General features: G+C 42.8%; 1 protein-coding gene across 6 annotated transcripts in view; it reads left to right on the forward strand.

Moving 5' to 3' along the window:
- IL1RAPL2 (interleukin 1 receptor accessory protein like 2) overlaps nt 1–15,095 on the forward strand; it is a 499,644-nt gene extending 484,549 nt beyond the window's left edge. For all 6 annotated transcript variants that reach the window (XM_083722871.1, XM_083722867.1, XM_083722868.1 and 3 more), the window contains one exon: nt 12,389–15,095. In XM_083722871.1, coding sequence (XP_083578997.1) covers nt 12,389–13,089 — 701 coding nt within the window. In that variant the 3' untranslated portion in view covers nt 13,090–15,095. The remainder of the gene's footprint in view (nt 1–12,388) is intronic.
- The last annotated feature ends 239 nt before the right edge of the window (nt 15,096–15,334 follow it).

Here is a 15,334-nt window from a genome sequence, read left to right on the forward strand (position 1 = left end):
GATTTAAAGTGTGTTTTCAAGGGAATCTGGTTAGTGCTGTTGCAGAAGTAATATGCACCATTGTTCGTTTTAATACTGGAAACTGTGGAGGATTTGCATGAGGGAAAATATGTGTGGGGCTTATAACAACATAGCAAACTTCCTAACCATAGTTAGGCAATTGAGAATATTCTATCTGCACTCTGCCTGTGATAACAATTATAAAATGCAAACAGACATTAAAAAGAATTAACAACAGGAGAAATCACCCCCAAACATTTGTTAGTATTAAAGGGTATGTTTTAACAGCTTAGCCAAAGATTTTATTACTTTATTATTTGCGAATACCCTTTCTCTAAATTTCATTGGGTAGATTAATTTGATGAAGGTAGTAGTAGCACTGATCCTAATTAACCCCAGATGAATAGGAAGTTGAGCTGTTTGTCCCTGGAACTTAGCAACCAATGGATTTTGGCACAAATAGCATGCAGAAAACAGGTTGTCTTTCTGCCTTTTCTATAGCATTCAAATTAAGTTAACAACATGATTTTGGGAGCCAAGGGAAGAGAAGTGTTACAACCTGTTCTGCCATTGTTCAAGTGAACACTGATGTGCATGCCATTGTGCAAGACTAGCCCATTACCTGCTTGGGAAATGCTACTAAATTCATTCAGGACTAGAGTTCTCATGGCCTATGGACCACATTCAGGCCTCCAGAGTAATTTCATTTGGCTCTTGGTGGCTCTGCCAAATCAGGTTGCATTTTTTAAAAAAAAGAGTTTTGCAGACATGTTCTCTTGTAAGGGGGGAAACCAGGCACCATATGTATTGCATACCAGGGGCTGCCACCCCAGCTCACTGCATTAGCCAACTCTGCCTACCCCTTTGCCCTTCCCACACACCTGATCAAAACCTCCTCCCTTTACACTTCATCTACTCCTCAAATATCCCCAACAGCTTGTCCCAAGCTCCTCCTGCCCCAGGCACCGCACCCATTTAAAGGAGCAGAGTGGTGCTTCACACAGCAGCTTGCTAAACCACTGTGTGAAGCACCTTGTCGTCGTCCCCCCACCTTACTGCAGAAACATTTAATGAAGGGAAGTAGATTGTATGTATGTACATTTTTATTGTATTGGTATCCCATTCATATTTTGGAATGGTGAAAGGCCATTGCCCCTGAGCCTATGTAGCAGGTCTTTCAAACTCATCCTCAGTCCCTGTCACATACTATGATAGGGATGAGAAATCTGGTGCCTCCCAGGGTGCCTCCAATTCCCATCAGCCCCAGTCAGCATGGCCCAATAGCAAAAGGTGGTAGGAATTGTGGTCAAGCAATGATGTGATCCAGAAGAGAGTTGGACAGATCTCTTTTGGTTCCCACAGTTTCTCATTTTTCCAATTGTAAATTCAATTCTCCACATTTCTACTGCAATTTGCAGTTTTTCTTAGGGGAAAAAACTCCTCGTGCAAATTTATCAGAATTTTAGTGAATTGTCTCCTAATATACACATTTGCATATGCACTTAGACTAATGTACACACTGCCCCCTAAGAAGTGCGTCACAAAATTTAGAGGCATGCGACTTCAGAGGATGCCCATGGTTCAGTTTTCAAATCGTGTTTGAAAAGGTGGATTAGTAGGTCCAACTTTAAATACAAACTGAATCAAATTTCTTCCCCAAATCTACCATGTGTCCTTCAGATGTTCCTGAACTTCACCCCCCATCTTCACTTGCCAGCATCCAGGATAGTCCAGGATAATGGGAGGTGTAGTGCAATAGCATCTGGAGAGCCAGCAGTTACCTGTCCCTGTTGTAGCCCAACAGTCCTATCCTGCGTGGCCAATGATCAAGGATGAGGAGAACTGTAGCCTAGCAACATCCAGAGAGGCACTTGTTCCTCATTATTGGTGTACTGCTGTTCTGAACCACAGGACCAAAGGAGGACTTGTCAGAAAGCTTGGGTGCAGGGATACCAAAGAAGGATGTCGAAAACTCCAGATTGATCAGTTCTAGTGCTTTATTAAAAGAAGGTGTAGACTTACAGCAGATCAGCTTGCCAGGTCTCCCAGCCTTTACAGACACGGGACAGACACTGCAGCAAGGAGATGGCTTGTTCTCATCGAAGCAAACATGTACACATCCTTTATGAACAAAGCAACATACGCCACTTTGGCCTAGACTTCCCATCACTTCACCTGACCAGATGAGGGCATAGGTGGAAAACACCCAAATCTTACAGATAGCTTCCCCTTTTTGGGTTCAGAGCCCAGCACCTCAAGCCCACAGATAAGATTAACATCAAAGCAAGCCAATTAGCCTATATCAAAGCAAGTGAATATAAACATATCTGAGCTCATTGTTACAGCAACTACCAATTAATTGTGGGGTTATTTTGAGTAGCACGATGGTGGTTGCAGAGCCTCCAGAACAGTTCACCTTTGGTTCATCACAACTGCTTATCTACACGCAGACACATAACAAGTTAAAACACACGTGAGTTATGACTATACACTCCATGAAGCCAATTATGGGAACAATTATTTTTTGTTTCATGTACAGCTGCTGTTTTTCCCAGGCGTAATTTGTTTTTGTTTTTTAAGGAGTGAGCAGAATCAAAGTATTTTAAGTCACAATTATTATTATTTTCTATGAAGAGAACAAATGCTTCAAATGAATTGGCATCCTTGCAGGTGCCTCTCTCTAGACGGGATGGCATTTTCCTTTGTGTCCACCTGTCATTCAGGCACTGCAGCAAAGACTCATCAGCATAATTTCAGAGAGTCATTAACCATCATCAGAAATATACACTACCTGAGGACATCAGCTCTCATTGCTAAGCATTGAGTGATATATCCTGTCACTTCCCTCCCTTGCAACTGGGACGATTCATGGTTTTTGAAAGGATTTTGATTCTTTCATGCAGAACGGAAGGAATGCTTAATCTCCACCAAATGATGACAATGCAGAATATGAATTTGAAAGCAGACAGCTTGGGGTTTCTTTTTTAAAAAATTTTTTAAAGGAAAAACCCTGAGTTTGCAGTAAATAGACCCCTTATTTCTAGTGGGGAAATAAAACTTCCTTTCTAAGTCAATACCTGAGGTGCCTACATCGTTATTCATGGAGGACAGGCCAATGATTAGGTAAGTAGAACCTCCACATTCAGAGCAGTATACCTTATGATACCTGATGCTGAGGGCAAACAATGCTACTCCAAACTCTATTTAAAAAGAACAGAAAAAAGACTTGCCCACTAAGATGAAAGACAGGAAATGGCTGGTGCACTGGTCTTTTTCTAAAGCTGCCATGATCTGTAAAAACAGGCATTGCCATCTTGCTCACACCAATGACTTAATTCTTTCTCACAAAGGAAAGGTTAAGCTTGTCGGATTGTGCCTTTAGGTCTGGCCTCACAAGCCAGCCAGAGCTTCCTCCTGTTGCTCTTTGCAAGCCTGTGGATTTGGCCAGGGTGACAAAAGACAGGGCATTGGGTTCCACCTGCTGGAAAGATGCTCAGCAAGAAGGGGAAGAGCAGTGAAAGTAAGCTATCAGTTCTGACTGCAGTGCCAGCCCTGGGGAAAGGCATGCTGAGCCTTAGTTGTCTCAGTGTCCAGTAACATTTTTCTTGTTTGCATAGATGTGTACACAGTGGAAGCAGGCTGCATGGCTGTAGCCACCACAGCACAAAATCTTGAGCTGCATAATGTGCTGGTGGTGAATCTGTACCTTCAGGGCTTGCACAGGACACTGTGCCACCTGAGGTGCTTCAGTGCTGCCCTCTTATTTATATTGCATTTTTGTTCTGCCTTTTCCTCTAAGAAGCTCCTAGTGGGTGGTGTGCATGTGTCTCTCTTCCCCATTCTATCCTCACAACAACCCTGTGAGGTAGGTTAGGCTGAGCCTCATGGTTGAGTAGGGATCTGAACCCCTGTCTCCCAGGTCCTCTTAACACCAGTTCTCTCTCTCCACCTGCTGCCACCATCTTCTGCCACTGCTTCCCCACCACCAGCCAGCTGCCACTCACCCACCAATTGCCACCTCCCAGGAACCCCAGGACCACACTTTCCTATCAGGGCTGCACTCTGAGGAAGGCACTGTGAGTCAGGTGGCCTCAGACAGCAGCTGTGCCACAGCTGTCCTCAGGAACAGCAACCAGCAGATGTGGTGGTGGTGAGAAAAGGCAGCTTTGCAGGTGGGAAATTGGGTTGGGGAGATGCTATCCACACACCCTCTTGATCTGCCACCTGAGCCACACAGTTCATTCTGGCTCACTATGGGGCTGCTCCTGATCCCTACCAAAAATGAATCTCAGTGCTGTCAAATAATTGGTCATAATTTCACTTAAGGGTCAAAGTCGGTCTTATTTTATTTATTTTATTTTATTTGGTTTGTTTATAGACTACCCTCTACAGTATAAAGTGTTCTTGCGTCTTTTTTAATAGCACAGATAATGATCTGGTGGTCCTCCAGATCTTGTTGTATTGCAACTCCCATGAGCCCCAGTAAGCATGGCCAATGACCAGTTATGGTGGGAGTTGTAGCCCAGCAACTTCTGGAATGGCAAAAGTTCCTGAGAACTGCCATAAATTTTATGCCATGGCGAGGAATAGCCTTTCCATTTTGTTTATCCCCAGCACCTGGTATTCAGAGGTATCCCATTTCTGAATGTGGAGGTTCTGCTTAACTGTCATGGTTTTTAATTACTGATGGACATCGATGATCATACATAATCATTTTGGAAGACACGCACTGGAAAGAAAACTCTATGAGGAAAGAGGCATGGTGGTTTTTCACCATTTAATTTTTTGAGCCTTCTGGACAAGTGACCATCTCCACATCTTGCAGCAACAAATTACTAATGGTTTTTATTTTGTTTTTTATAAAGGTGGAGAAAATGTTAAAATGGCTTATGGATCTTCATAAATTTAAGAAAGTGTAAGCATGTGTTGTGTTTTTACCAGTATACTGCTGATGGTACTAACATACCTTTTGTCAAATTGTTCTTTAGGGCAACATATATCCCAGCATACGCATTGAATTCAAGGGGCTGAGGAACTGTGGGCCTCCTCAATGGGGGTTTGGGGGGCAGGGCCCCTCATTGTTGGAGCCAGGCACAGAGCGATGTCAGGACAATGTGTGACATTGCACACATAACATCAGGATGTTATACATGTGATGTCAGGACGTTGCATCGGGCGTGCTCAGTGTGCTTCAGAAGATGGCGCCTCTGAATCCCAGTCCATTTATTAGCTACATTCAGCAATTAATCTGTTTGTATCTGATCTGGAAAGGGGTTAGCACATGAAAAAATTGCTTACATGGAGTCCAAATCTCCATGCCAATATCTTCAATTTTAACAACATTCTACTCCCACTCCTATATGCAGTGTTTGTTCAGAACCTGGTGGAATACAATACTCTCCAAAGTGATAATTGTGCTCCCAAGAGCTTGTTCATACTGTCCTTGCCCCCATAAAAACAGAATGGTCCACTGCAGCCCACTTGATTTTGCTTACTACAAAGCAGCTCGAGATGCACTTGTGCTTTAGCATCAGACACATTGCTGGAAGTGTTTTCCCTCTGCACAGCTTCATAAATATGTGATAGCTGAGTTTTCCTATTTACTTCAACTGGGGTGCCAGCTCCATTGAAGTGAGTGGGAAACTTTGTCACACAGGTTTTCCAAGTACAGGTTGGAGCAGCTGCAAGAAATCACCAGTGTGCTTGTGTACTGTATAGGAATTCCCCCCCTGTGTAATAGTGGTGGCTCTTCAAAGTCCAAGAACAGAGATGGAAAATAAAGGATCTAGGCTGTTCTGAAATTTAGCAAGCAGTCTAATGGAAATTTGATTCCACTTTCAATTGGCACCAGAAAAGATGCATTTATATCACAGATGAAACTGTGGCTCATCTATATCTAAAGCTAACCCAGTTACAGATAGGTAGCCGTGTTGGTCTGCCATAGTCAAAACAAAAAAAATTCCTTCCAGTAGCACCTTAAAGACCAACTAAGTTAGTTCTTGGTATGAGCTTTCGTGTGCATGCACACTTCTTCAGATACACTGAAACAGAAGTTTCCAGACCCTTCTATATAGTGAGAAAGGTGGGGAGGGGTATTACTCAGAAGTAATATTACTCAGAAGCATTCACCCATTCCCACCACCCTTCTGAGTAATACCCCTCCCCACCTTCTCACTATATAGAAGGGTCTGGAAACTTCTGTTTCAGTGTATCTGAAGAAGTGTGCATGCACACGAAAGCTCAAACCAAGAACTAACTTAGTTGGTCTTTAAGGTGCTACTGGAAGGAGTTTTTTTGTTAAAGCTAACCCAATAAGTGTGGACAAGCTTTCAACCATGATGTGGATTTTTAATATTGATTTATTGGTTGGTTGGTTGGTTGGTTGGTTGGTTGCATTTATATCCCAATGAGCTTAGGGTGATGTATATTGTTCTCCTCCTCCTCATTTTATCCCCACAACAACCCGTGAGATAGGCTAGGCTAAGAGGCAATTACAAGTCCTTGGTCACCCAGTGAGTTTCATGGCAAGTGGGGATTCATGGCAAGTGGTCTCCCAGATCCTAGTCCAACACTCTAACCACTACACCACATTAATTCTGATTGATCCATTTGTGATCAACCCTTCCCACCCCCCGCTTTGTTCACCTATGTTTATTCCTGCACCTTTGCTAAGAAAATAGGCCCTGTTTCTGTGCTGCAGTTTGTCCAGTACCCTGGGAAGATGTCAGGGAAGGGGGTGGTTAGTAAGGGTGAGAATTTCTCCTTAATCTCTTGTGTCCCAGTGAGGCATTAAATAAGGCTTGCAAGCTTCCAGCACCATGCTGTTCTTTTTGGGGAGGAAAACAAAGCAGATGCACATGTATCTATGTGGGCAATTTGTGCTGCATCTTAGCATGTGGTTGTGTTACTCTCCACTTCATACAAAGTGTATATAATGCAGTTTGCTTCAATGGCAAGCTGATATTTGCACTGGAATGGACCTTAAAATTCAGTGGAATCATTAGGGCTTTCACCAGAGTTTTGATAGGCTCACTGGTTCCCTCTCCCATCCTTCTTTGTGATAAGAATATAATAAAAAGAATTGAATATTGATGTACATTTGATCCTATGAATCAAGATGATGATGCAGCAGTTAAGAGTCTTCTACACCAATAATTTGACGAAACAGTGGTATGAAGCAGGAGTGGGGAACATTTGTCCTTCCAGATGTGGTTGGACTATAACTCCCATCACCCTGTGTCATTGGCCATGTGGAATGTGGCTGATGGGAGCCACAGCATCTTGAAGCCCACAGGTATCCCTGAGGCTTGCTCCTACTAGCCCATAAAACCACCAAATCATTTATTATCATGATCATTATTTACTGAACCGCACAGCCAAAACTGTATGTGGGATGAGTTCCACCTGGAACAACCCCTACAATGTGCTCTTTCTTCTGCAGGCTCTTCTTCCAACTGGTGCCCCTATCTTCCAATGGAAGGAGAGTTGAAAGAAGTAAGTAGAGAAGGACTTTGGCTAGTCCTCCTCTTCACCAGGGGGCATGGGTGAAATGGGAGGGGATTGTCTGCCCAGCTCTTCTTGTCTGCCCTCCTGCCAAAGAGGTATCTATGGGGACAGCAAGTCACTAGTACAGTCTGGATCATGGTGGGGGGAATTATTTGACATTTGGAAAATATATTTGCCATGTGCTTTGTAACAACAACAACAACAACAACAACAACAACAACAACAACAACAACAACAACATGAAACAAAACTGATTCAGTATGTTGGCTCTAAGGATCCATTTCCTGTCATATTTACAAATCCAATGGAGGGCAACAATCAGGCTGGGCAATGGCTGGCTCTTAATTCATACATAAACCAACTTTGTTTCCATGCAGTTTTATTGCTATTATGAGAACCTAAATGGATGCAGGAGAACTTTTGAGGCCTTATTTTGAATAAATTTCACAATATATGGAAATAATATAGGGTGCAATTTTATTTTTTTAATAACGCCACCTGTTTTTTGTCCCTCCTCTCGCCAGGGAACCAAGTCCTAATCAGAATAATTCTTGTTATTATTCATTTATTATTTATTAGATTTGTACTTCCGTTCATCCAAAGATCACAGGGTGGTTTACAACATAAAAATACAAAATGAAATCCCAAGGTATATAACCAAAACGAAAACAAACCAGTAACCCACAAACAGATTTAAAAGACCAGACAAAACTCTGGTTATAGAGAACTGTTTTCACCTGGTGCCTAAAGGTATGTAGTGAAAGCACAAGGCAAGCCTCCCTGGGAAGAGAATTCCACAAATGGGGAACCACTGCAGAAAAGGCCTGTTCTTGTGTTGCCACCCTCTGGACCTCTCATGAAGAACGGCCTCAGATGATGTTTTCAGGGTCTATGTTGGTTTATATTGAGAAAGGTGGTCTTTGATGTATAGCAGCCCTAAGACATTTAAGGCTTTATAGGGCAAATCCATCACTTTGAATTGGGGCACTTTGATTGGCGGCCAGTGCAGTGGGGCCAGGATTGGTGTCATGCGCTCAGACTTTCTTGTCTCAGTGAGTGACCTAGCCACTGAATTCTGAACCAGCTGGAGTTTCTGAACCATCTTCAGAGGCAGCCTCACATATAACACAGTGCGGTTATCTAATCTAGAGGTTACCAGAGTGTAGACAACAGAAGTTAGGTTATGCCTATCTAGATAAGGGCATAGCTGGGCCACCAGCCAAAGCTGATGGAAGGTCACCTGAACCTCATGTAGTTGCAAAGGATTCAGCAGTATCCCCAAGCTATGTACTTGCACAGAGGGAATGTATCCCCATCAAGAGTAGGACACCTCCCACCCATCCTGTCTAGGGAACAGTGTTACCTGGAATGAACTTCAGTTTGTTGGCTTTCATATAGTCCATATGTGGCAAGACAACAGCCTGACAACAGTAAGGTTACTAGATTTTTTTCAATGAATCCAGGGACACTTATTGTTCACTTATTGTGAACACTGAGAAAGCTGTAAATGCGGGGACTGTCCCCAGAAAACGGGGACATCTGGTGACCTTAGACAACTGTCCATATGTGGCAAGACTCACCAGTTCTTAAATGCTTACACTACTTGCCTCTTAACTGCTGGGCCCAATTCAAATTGCTGATGTTTACCTTTAAAGCCCTGAAAAGCTTGGGACCCAAATAGCTGGAGTACAGTGCATGTTCCCATACTGTCCTTCACCATTAGTACCTTAAGATCTTAATTAAGGCCCTTCCCTGAGTGGTGTGGCTTGCTTGGAAGTGCTCTTCCTTTAGAGCTTTAGCTGGCCTTGCTGTGACAAGCTCTTCAACACCAGGTTAATACTTTGTTTGCTTACACAAGTGGGCTGTGTTTATCTTACTCCCAACATATGTCATCAAACAAGACGGCCCAAGCAGTTTCTGTGTCAAAATCAAGCCTATTGAAATCAAACCCATTGAAATTAAAGGAACCTAAGTTAGTAATGTCCATTAATTTCAGTGGATGTACTCTTGAGTATGACTGGCATGAAGTACCAGCCTATACTTTTGTGGGGTAGGGCTAGGAATCTCTAATAAAATTCTCTGTCTGCCCACCAAACTGCAATGCCTGTTATTCTTTGGGGGAATATATCTGCAGTTTAAACATAGGAACAGAAACATTGGAAGACATTGTTCCACTTTGCTTAGTGTTGTCTACACTGACTGGCAGCAGCTCTCCAGGGTTTCAGCCTGCAATCTCCCCACCTGAAAATGTTGAGAATTGAACCTGGGACCCTCTGTGTGAAAGGCAGGTGCTTTACCACTGAGCTATGGCCCTTCCCCGATATGACCTGAGTCAATAAGTCTGAGTTCCAAAACTCTGTGCAGTGGAAGGGAGTGATTGTCTTGTCAATAGTAATCGGGGAGGAAAATTTAATATTTTGAGTCTTTGGTTAACTGGCTCTCTCTTTGTCCTTCAATCTCTTTCTTATTGAAAAGAATAGATTTGGACAGTATCACTGGATCATCATAAACAGCAAATTCCCCATTGTGGCCTATCCTAGGCAAGAGCAGTTCATAAAATATCTATAAAATGCCACCTGCATTTGTATTTCCAGATAATTCCTCCCTGAACCCATTTCCAGTATAAATGCACAAACCTTAAAACATTCTTATCTTATGTGTCAGAAGCATTTCCAAAAATGGTTGCCTGAGCTGGCATTTCAAAATTCTCATTTGACTTACAATAAATATGCTTTACCAGCATTATATTGATATGTCAGCAAAGCAATGTGTACTCCTGTGGTTTTTCTTTAAAAAAGCAAATTAAATTGAAACTGTGCACCAAGAAAAACAAGAAAAAATAAACTTTATTTTTCCAAACAAATAAATTTTGCAAATGTATATATTTTTCCTTTGTTTGCATAATTTATTCTGTAGTTCCTGGTCATGCAGGGAGGAGCAATGAAGCAGAAGTGGTGTCATGATCCTGAGCTTGTAGGAAGACTAGAAAATGGAAAGGGGTGGACCTTTTTCAACCTGAGGGCCACATTCCCTACTGATTGATCTTCCAGGGGCTACAAGCCAGTGGTGGGTGGGGCTAGAAATGAAAGTGAGCAGGGCAATTAATGTAAATTTTATTTTTGGCAGTCAGCTAGTTTGTACACACACACCTTTATCATCCATCCAGACAAGCAATTCTAGCCAGGTAAAGCACTCAAGGTGTGTTACCTGGAAATTAAACAGAGCAGGGTCAGTAGTGTGACTGGGGAAAGTTGTGGTCTAAGGAGAGTTCTGAGGGCAAGCAGGCTTATAGAGCCACATTTGAATTTGAGGCACAGCTGGCTACGGAGCCAGAGGCCTAAATTCCTGGGACCCATATCTTAGGGGAAGCTAGCAGATGGTGGAATAAGTGCCAGAGATGGGGTACCAACGTTCAGGCAAAGCCCAGAGCTTACATGGAACATTTTAGAGCCTTCCCAAGCCAAAGGAGACAAACCTGCAGCCTGGGGGGTGAGGGGTGGGAGAGGAAGGCATCCTCTTGCAGGCTGTTCTTCAGTCTGCAGCCCTGATCAGCTCAGTGCAAGAGGCAGCAGGTTGAAAGCTTCCTGATTATAATCATGGTGGCTCTCAACTTGTGGCCAGCTCTCCAAACTGGGCCCCAGAAAACTGCCAAGAGAGAGCCAGGAAGAAGGACTCAGAAGTGACAATCCAGGGATTAGAACCAGTAAGTACCTTGCTGTGGTTGAAGCAAAAGCAGAGGAGTCTGGTCTATTTGCATAAATGGGGCACTGCCCTACCAGTTTGTTCTCCGCCAGCCCTCCTCCTTATGGATGGCCCTGGGGTGGTGGTGCTTGTCAGCTTCTTCCTCCTTAATCAAAACTAGAATTAGTTGTTTCATGCACTAATTGTGCAGGAGTCTTAATGCTGTGCAACAGAGGAATCCAATTCAACAGCTGTGCTAGTGGTAACTTGTTGTGAAACACATTGCACAGTCTATTGTGGAACAAAGTTACCAGCAATCTGCTTGTGTATTTCATTGCACAACAGCATTCCACTGGCTCAAAATGTTTCTCCATCAGAACAAGTATACCACTACGTGACATCACCTCATTGGATACAAAGTACATGCACTAGTAAATTATGATTTTCTGTGACTTCCATGCACATGTCCATGGCCTGTTTGGAGATGTGCATTTGCTCTTCGCATTTGAGGCGTTTTACTGCAACAAATACATGTAAACCACTAGGATATCTGTGAAGCAAGAGATGACTGATCTACCTGGGCAGAAGCTCATGCCTTCTCCACACGATATGTGAAAACAGAGAATGCTTAAGACATAGAGAAGGCACAGTCATCTCCTGAGAAGTGCTCTTGGATAATCTAGAAAGACCGTAGAGCTGACCAAGGTATAAGGGAGCGGTTAAGTAAAAGTAAAGGTACCCCTGCCCGTAAGGACCAGTCGTGTCCGACTCTAGGGTGTGCGCCCATCTCACTTAAGAGGCCGGGGGCCAGTGCTGTCCAGAGACACTTCCGGGTCACATGGCCAGCATGATGAAGCTGCTCTGGCGAGCCAGCACCAGCGCAGCACACGGAAACACCGTTTACCTTCCCGCTATAAAGTGGTACCTATTTATCTACTTGCACTTAGGAGTGCTATCAAACTGCTAAGTGGGCAGGAGCTGGGACCGAAAGACGGAAGCTCACCCCACCGTGGGGATTCGAACTGCTGACCATGCGATCGGCAAGTCCTAGGCACTGAGGTTTTACCCACAGCGCCACCCACGTCCCCAAGGGAGCGGTTACCCCTTACTTAAATCGCAAGGCTAATTTTTTTCATTGTTACTTTGGTGCGGTGTATATTTTTCTCTATTTTACTGTCTTTCTGCTTCTTCCTGTTTACAGCATACCTTGACGATCTCTCCAGATGCATAGAACAAAGCCGAAGACTCATTATCATCCTAACTCCGGATTACGTTCTCAGGAGAGGGTGGAGTATTTTTGAGATGGAAAACAGACTGCATAACATGCTTGTCAGTGGAGATATCAAAGTGATTTTCATTGAATGCCCTGAATTAAAAAGCAAAGTGAATTACCAGGAAGTGGAATCTTTAAAGCACACTATTAAACTTTCCTCAGTCATCAAGTGGAATGGTCCAAAAAGCAACAAACTGAATTCGAAGTTTTGGAAGACCTTGCTCTATGAAATGCCTGCAAAGAAAAAAGAGGTTTTATCTCGGCGCCAGGTCCTAGATTCTGCTGAACAGGGACTCTTTGGGGATCTTCAGGCGGTCCCTTCCATTGCTGTGACGGACACCTCTGCTTCCTTGGTTGCATCTCAGGCCGACTTGACCGATTACCAACAACCGGATCCAGTGCAAACCAGACATTACTGCAGAGGATATGAGTATGACATGCAGTCTGCAACCTTGCCGTTAGCCGCCATAAGCAGTAATCACCACACTTACTGTAACATACCCCTGACACTATTCAATGGACAGCTGCCTCTTAATAGCAGCATGAAAGAAACACAGGAATTCCATAGGAACAACCCCCTGCTACCATTGTCAACAAGGGAGCTTAGCTTCACCAGCGATATATGGTAGCAAAGATATAAGCATTTTCAAACTGATTTATTGAGCATCAGTGAGACAAATTATTAAAAGGACCTTGAACCCATATAACATCAGGTGCCAAAATATTTTGCCAAGTCACAAGTAACACACTTTTTGTACTTGAACCTCTTTGTTTACATTTCAAAAATTATTAGCAAGTGGTGGAGGAACCTACTTTTGTAGTTCACAAATAAGTTCATATCTTTTAATGTACAGTTTTAATGCTTCTTTATATGAAATATATATATATATATGAGGGCATTGGAGAGTATTTTGAAGTAGAGTTTACAGCCTGACAATGGAGTGACATTTAATGCTATATGTGATAGTCTGTATTTATATATTAGTAATTCAGAGATATAAATGGATTTTTTTTTAATAGAAAGAGGATAGGTAGGTAAGAACAACAACACAGTTTGAAAATTTGAAACATAACAAGCTACAATGAATTATTGTATTTTCAAATCATGCCTGGAGGACACATTCCTGTAAAGGAAATATTTTAGGACATCTTTCTTATAAGATAATCACCAATACGTTTTGGAAGGTGGTCCAGGTGAATGAACATTTGCAGGTGATAGCCTCTAGTTTTCATTCAGCAAATCCTACGCTTGGAGAACACATTGTCCACTTCACTTTCTCCATCATTTCATCCTCAAAGATATTTCTCGATTCAACTGAGTGGCTGCCATTGTGTTTTTCTTAAAGAAATTAGGACATTTAACAACAGTTTTGTTTCTGTAGGGTTTTTTCTTTTAAACTTGTTTAAACTGGCTTTGCAGGTTTTTAAGAACTTCCTCCCTTTTGCATTTTATGTACCAATGGTATTGTCTTGTTAACCAGCTGCCGATTGGAACATTTCTTAGACTTCTTGACCTTGTAAAATTTGTATTAATGGTAATGTAAGTTTTGCACAGGAATATTACTATTCCCCCTCCCTCTGTTTTCCAGATTTAAAGGTGTAACAGCTTACAAATTGACATTTGACAGAGAAGCAATAGAAAGAAAAAAATACAGCAATACTCACAAACAAAAGTGATGCATTGTTCGGGTTACCAGTGGTATAACTTCAGTCATATTGATAATCACCTAAAACAGAAGGAGAATTTGCATCCCTTGGGTACAACCCTGTAAAAGATTCGTTCTGAGCAAGTCCCATTGCATTGCTTTCAGTGGGCTACTTAGGATCAGTGATGGCTGGTGCCCATTGTGATTGTTGGGGTGGAAGAAAAGAAGATGGATAGCAGGTGAAACCAGAGCCAGTGACTGGCCACATCCTGACTGGGTGCCTGTAAAAAGGCAGGCAGGCAGGTGCTAGCTGAGGGCAGGCAGGTTGGTGAGGCAATGCCCCTTTTGCCCCAATGGACCAGTCACCACTGGTTCTTTTTTTACAAGAGCAACGTGGTTGCTGTTCCATTGTGGCTCCATCCCATGCCACTTCAATAATGTTATGAGGAGTTTCATCACAGGGGAAGGACCGACAATGTGGTCGCATCCTGCAACGGTATCGCCTGTTCTCGGCAGTGTGCAGACTCAGAGTGTCCTCATGCTAGGAACCCTGTGGCCTGTCCTTAGGAGTGGGTGGAGCTGATAGTTTCAGTTTCTCTCAGCTTCAGATTTTTCCAGTCATAAGTTCAGTTCTCCACACTTTTACACGTTTCTTTTTTAAATCTTCCTGAAAACCCATCAGCTGCTTAGTGCAATTTTGCATTAATATACACATTTTTGCAGAACACCCTGCCGCCGCTCCCACCGCCAATATGTATGCTTCTCCTTTTTGTATCTTATTTTATTAATATATGTGTTTCTACCCACATTTTATCCTGGTATGTGTGTTTTTGTACAAATCAGATCTTGGCTGGAAAACTGCATTGCAAAACACAAGAGAAGTGCCCATTTCAAAAGATGGTAGTGTATTAGGTTCACATATTGTTTCAGAAAGTGCGAATTAGGTCGATTCACCTGTAAATACAAACTGAATAAACTTTTGTCCCCCATTCCTACCTGTCCCACGTGATTTCTCCCACTCTCACAAGATAGGCTCTAGAGGGCAGTGATGCTAAGTATTCCGAGACTGAATAACTTCCCCAACACCACCTTGCTTTGCACTGAGCACTTAAGAATCTCAGAGCTGGCATGAGAGAATTATCCATCTCTCTTCACTTCTGGTTATCCGAGTTAACATGTTGCCCAACCAAAGACTGCACACCTTATTCTTTTTCTTTTAATTTGGCCC

This window comes from Podarcis gaigeae (genome assembly GCF_964106915.1).
Source record: "Podarcis gaigeae genome assembly, chromosome: Z".
Lineage (NCBI taxonomy): Eukaryota > Metazoa > Chordata > Lepidosauria > Squamata > Lacertidae > Podarcis > Podarcis gaigeae.